The sequence below is a fragment of the Amphiura filiformis genome, chromosome 1 (genome assembly GCF_039555335.1).
Source record: "Amphiura filiformis chromosome 1, Afil_fr2py, whole genome shotgun sequence".
Lineage (NCBI taxonomy): Eukaryota > Metazoa > Echinodermata > Ophiuroidea > Amphilepidida > Amphiuridae > Amphiura > Amphiura filiformis.
The window spans coordinates 65,494,595-65,500,717 of NC_092628.1; the positions used below are offsets into that span (position 1 = coordinate 65,494,595).

The window sequence follows — 6,123 nt, forward strand, 5'->3', positions numbered from 1 at the left end:
TGGTGGATATTACAATCTAAGTGCGGATAGGTTTGCGCCAGGTTCGGCAGCAACTGGCCTAGTTGATGCAATCTGATTGTGATGATTCACCATGACAGCGAAATACAGTGCTTTGAATCCTTCAAGATCTGAAAAAGGTGCTATATAAATCCAAAATTGATTTATTATTTATTTACTTACTTGGGTAACTATCCGAGAAGAACATCATCTGTCATTTCTTTGGTGGGCACTAATGTATACTATAGTCTTATAGATTGTGTGTATGTATAGAAACATTTCAGCATGCCCATATTCACAATGTAGTGAATACATCATACCTTAGTTCTGGTTCACTTTGATTTTGACACCTCTTAGCAACCCATTGACTTTGTGTTGTGATCTTTTTTATTGTGGCTCTGAACACAGATTGCATGAACCAGTTAACTTGGCAACAAACAACTTTGACGTCAACTACGAATTGCCATTAATTTGTGTACAGAATGATTACAGCTGTAATTAACCCCAAAATAATGGTCTTTTTATAAAACCAGTGGCTCATGTAATTTGGCAGGGCACCCTATTCTATCTCCTTTCCAAGTTTAATTAAAGGCCCATTCAGTGATCCCACCGCAAGTGTAAAAAAATTCAAACAATAAGTCATTCAAATTGCCATTTGGTATTTTTGGAATGAAAAATGTGGCAAAAAATGAAAAAAAAAACAGCAGTATTGATGAAGTTGAAGACCCATACAAGTACATGTAGCTAATTTATAATGTCAGTATATTAATTACAGATTCATGTAAATGCCTTATTTTGTCTTAAATATAAAGCTCTTGGCTGAACCACTAGCAGGCTATTTTAGCACATCTATGACAATGACAAAGGTGCCAAAATCTGAATTTTGATGATTTTTACAATCGTCCGGATGAGCAAATCACTGAATGGGCCTTTAACATTAATAATTATCATTACTCTACACTAAAGCAAAGGTTTCTCAATAAACCTATTTATTGTCTTCCAGTTAAAATGTTTTTAATTTTAATTTTTCAACAGAATACATTCCGGACACCAGTGTATACAACTTCACAGAGACGTAATGCCATGGGTGTTGGACTTGTGTTTGAGGCTGACTTATCAACTACTGAACACATATCTCATTGGGTATTACAAGGAGTATGTCTGCTCCTCAACACGGACTAGATGAAATAAGAGTTTACTAGTCGGTATTACATGGTGAAGATTAAAGGTCCGTTCATACTACACCACGATCGCTTTGCGGTGCGTTGCCGCACTGCAAAATACTGCATTGCGATATCGCAATAAAGTTAAATACATTTTAACTTGGAAATGCGACAAGTTGCGGCAAAAAGTAATCGATATATCGGTAATACACCGCACCACAAAGCAATTGCAGCATAGTATGAACAGACCTTAAGACAGAGGAATATGCAGAGTTTCCATAATCTTGGGAATATTTCCGACTGATTTCAATAATTTGTTACAATGAACAATGTTTTAATGGGGTTATTCATATGCACCTGTGTAACTACTGTGTTGTCGACTGTCGAGACATGTCAAACTTCAACTGGGTTGTAGTGGATTACATTTCTATTATCATGTACATAGGTGCTGCAGTCATCATTAATCATAATTCAATCTTAATGTCATTAGCCATTTAGGTCATGATTTGAATTGAGTAAGTCACCCTTTGTCATTTTATTATATTTCATTATTATTATGACTTCTGCAATTTAAACAAATGCAGCAAGTTTGTGTTGACCAGCCATAGTGAGTGATTCCAAAGATGTGATAGTCATACTTGACTTTGTTAAAGTGAATTGTGCGAAGTGTAAACACAAGCTTCCTGAATCGGTACTAGTCATAGCGTGTACTTCACACTCAATCACATTCAATTTGGCTAGTATTTGGTTAGTAAATCTACTTAATATTCTTATTATAATTAAGTTTCCATCACTCGGAAAATAAACTTTGTACGCCACTATTTACCGTCTATTTATACCATCATATTCTTATCTCCGTCCAAATTTGTATAGACTGAACAAAATGTCTTTGTTTCGGTCCTTAGGCAAGAGGAATATTCAACTATGAAATATGCAAAGGGTATACTGGGCTTGGTAGTCATGACTCATTGACATGGATTGAAGTATTCACCTGGATTTTATAGACCTACAAATGTAACTTAACTGTATTGTAATAAAGCTAAAGAGACTCTAAAAGCTCTCACATCTGAAATCAATACTGAACTATTTGGTCATAAAAAAATGAATTATAGGTTCATGTGGTTATTTATACCCAAATACACATAACTAAAGTTTTTGTCAGAGAAGAACAGCACTTGTTTACGCGTTCAGAGCGTAAACACGGAAGTGGGGTTCTGATTGGCTGAATCAATCGTCTGACAATCATAGCAACAGACCGATAATCTGGTTGGCCGAATGTGAATCAAACTGTTGGTCGGCGCCCTTTTCAAGTGAACACAAAGCTCCGCGTATGTTGCTCATTAACAGGGCGCTCGCGTCAATCTGAGCAAGGGACTGCCGTTCTTCTCTGAAACCCAGTGTAAACACTTCACAAAAAGTAATTACCTCCCCCTTATTATGAGGTAACTCAAAATCTATGAAACCCGATTTTCTTCTGCAAAATTTTATATCTCGTTTGTCTTAATACCCTAAAATGTGTTGCCATGTTGATCTTTTGAATGAAACAGATGCATTTGCAGCCAGTCATGTAGAGAATATAATTTTTAAAAATAGCTTTTTAATGGGACTTTTGAATCTGCATCGTTTTGCATTCAAAAGGTCACCATGACAACACATTTTTGGCTATTAAGGCAAAAGAATTTGCAGAATAAAATAAAATTTGCTTTCTGTTTGCTCTACATGGATGTTGTGACTCATAACAAAGGAGGATAATTCTTTTTATTACTTTTTGTGTTGGGTTTACAATTAGATGAGTAACTTGCAGATCATTTTAGCAAACATGCTCCAAGTTTGTAGTGTATTTTGCTCAAGATATTTTAAACTTTGATTAAAATAATCCCTCCAACCAAATGTATATTGTCTGTCAATGATAGAAATGTCTTGATTCTTGTTTTCCGTCCATGATAGAAATGCAGATATATCAATAATACTCCGTCCATAATAGAGACATAAAATATTCTCCGTCCAAAAGGAACTAAACTACATTGTCTATTTGAAATATTTGCAATTTATTTTCATAACATTGACAACGGTCAATTAAGAACCAAATATTACTATATATAAATGTTGCATTGTGTCATTCATAATAAATTGTGTGAAACTTTTTAAGCAAATTGAATTTGTATTGTATTAAAAAAAAGTGTATGTTCCTACATGTATGTTGAATTTTATTTATAGTATGTATTATATTGAAATGCAATGATTTATTCTAAATAAATTATCTTCATTTGATGCAAGATAATCAAAATAAAGTGGAATTTTATTCATAATGAATTTGTTGTTTAAGGTGTGATTTTACGAGTCTTGTCACCCTTTCCCGACCCTCAAACATTGTTACAAACATAAAATAAAGAGCTTAATTTCATTATATCCTTGCTAGTTTAGGCAAATTATGCCCTTGCTAATGAGTATTTTTCAATCATTCAATTTGTTGGGTCACTGGGTAAAGAGCCAATATTTAAAAAGTGAATGTCTTAACATTTGAGTGCTATAATAGTCAATATTAATATTAAATTAGCCTTTTCAAAAGCAATTACCAGCACTTTCATTTGAAAAATCCTGGGTTTATCTCCAACCCAAGTATTAATTAGTAAATAGGGAACATGGTGGTGGTGGACTGATAGCGTTTGGAAAAAATGCCCTTTAAATGTACGTTGACAATATATAAAGCTTTACTTTTACTATTATTATCTGACAAGAGACTACTCAATTAATGCTTGATTACATTTATCTCCCTTTTTTTTAATGATAAATAAATTCACTTCAGCCTTTTGGAACCTCTTGGAAAAGAACAGGAAACTATACTCTCTCCCCGTACAATGCTGAGAAATATCAATGTCTTCAGCAGTTTCCCAATGTGTTCCAAGTTACAACATTGATAGATGGGGAGAGGGCTGTACATGTCAAGTTTGTTCCAAAACATTTCCACAATCATAACAAATTTTGCATGGAATTTCGACAAAGTGTGCCAAGTACTTTTTTCCAAGATTGTGTTACTCAAATTTAGCAGAATTCCATCAACTTATTTTTAGTCAAATCTAGAAATTAGACATTTCACCTTTTGCTGCGATGGGTCATATATACTTTCTCTATAACTGCAACAGTGGCAAATCTGGCAAAGTAGCTTTAATATGTGAGTCAATCTGATCCAAGCAAGCTGGTGGAAACTGGTGAATGAGATACAGACAAATGTAAAAGAGCAAAAACCAATCACATTCATTATGAAAATTGGCATTAAAGAATTGTTAACTTTGCAACCATGTATGCTAAAGGATGTACAGATTTCAACTATTATCAGGGACTGTGTATGAAGGGACTAAAAACGGCTTATTGATGGCTGCTGTTATTGGATTCTCTTTCGATTACATACAGAGGGCACAACGTTCGATTTATTATTTATTCACGTTGCCCTTCAATACCAAAAATCATCAAAATATTCCAATATTTTGTAAATGGTGCAAAATTTCCATGATTTTTATAACAAAATTTGTGTAGCATTGAGAATCATGTGATCATTTTTGGGAAATGTAGAATGCTTAGAACAAACAAATTGAACATTTTCCTGGAATGTGTACATTCTCTTTCTGTTCTAACTTCCTACTGATTTCGATACAGAAATAATTCTTTGATGATTCATGTTAGCATTTCTAGAGTCTTTCATTTCAAGTAAATATGTGGGCTCCTTTTCGCATTGTACAATACAAGCAACTGCTGGGATTTGTATCAGGGTCTATTGATCAACATATTATGCATGCTTGCTAAAGTAAGGATAATTAACAAGCAACTCGCATGGTACAATGTTGGGGTACATTAAGTAGGAATCATTTCCAGTCCCTTCATACAGTCCTTGCAATATAATACATGTGATTAGCCAAAAAAAATATTTGTCTTGTGTCCCGTGGTAGTTTGAAATCTAATGCAGTATGAGTTTTTTTATTTTATCAAAGAATCAGGTGTCCAGGGGGGTTACCCCTTGAAAACTCACCAGTTTTGGTCCATTTTGTTTTTGCCAATGGCAATATTTTGAAAATAAAATAAAAATTGTGAAATAAAATTTAATTTTTGAATGTTTCACCATCAGAAATCTAATGAATGTGGGTAACATGAGACAAATCTATATTTTTTTTGACCTTACAGCCTGGCTGGATCAGATCGTGTCACACTTCACATCATATAATTTAAACAATAGAAACAAGTAATCTTGGTATTAACATTGAGCTTTATTTCACTTGTTACAAAAATGACTGTCTTTCAGAATGTAATGAATGTAATGAGTAGTTTTCTTGTCAAACTACAGGAAATATCTAAAAAAATCCACACCTGTTCGACGGGTCACTTTTTATTTAAAATTGATATGAACATATGACAATGTTGTCAACTTCAGTGAGCAAATTCAAACAGATTAAGCTGAATAAAATTGCTAAACGTGACCTTGTTGCACTCCCTGAAATAAATGGCTATCCAAACAGAATGGCAGTGGCTCTGCAGCAACCCTCCCAAGTCCCTATAAATCATGTGACAAAAAAACCTCAATCACAAATTCTAGGGACAAGGCCAGCATTCATGTTAACTTTATACATTTCTTTTTATCAATATTCGGTACAATTACCAAATAGGGTGCAACTTGCTAGACTTGAGTCCAGTCCTCGTTTACAGAGTTTAGGGTTAGGGTTGGGGTAGGACAGTCTTGTAATAAGACTAGTAGAGTTGCACCCTATAGACCTTTTCAAATCAGAGTTTTCTGAAGTTTGTTATGGATGACCCGGTTTACAATTGCGGGTCATCAACGCAACTATTAAGTCTGAACACAAATCCGTGTGAAAGACACGGTCAAGCGTTGGGTATGGCTTGTGCAAGAGATTGATATTTATATTGCGAAGACCACACGAAGACCAAATCAAATGTGCCGCAGACGACAAACACT

At 34.3% G+C, this 6,123-nt stretch overlaps 1 protein-coding gene across 1 annotated transcript in view; it reads left to right on the forward strand.

Annotated features, from left to right (window-relative positions):
• LOC140151148 (dynein axonemal heavy chain 10-like) overlaps window positions 1-2,535 on the forward strand; it is a 68,096-nt gene extending 65,561 nt beyond the window's left edge. The window contains 1 exon segment of the mRNA XM_072173376.1: window positions 1,033-2,535. Within this exon segment, the coding sequence (XP_072029477.1) occupies window positions 1,033-1,179 (147 nt within the window). The 3' untranslated portion in view covers window positions 1,180-2,535.
• The last annotated feature ends 3,588 nt before the right edge of the window (window positions 2,536-6,123 follow it).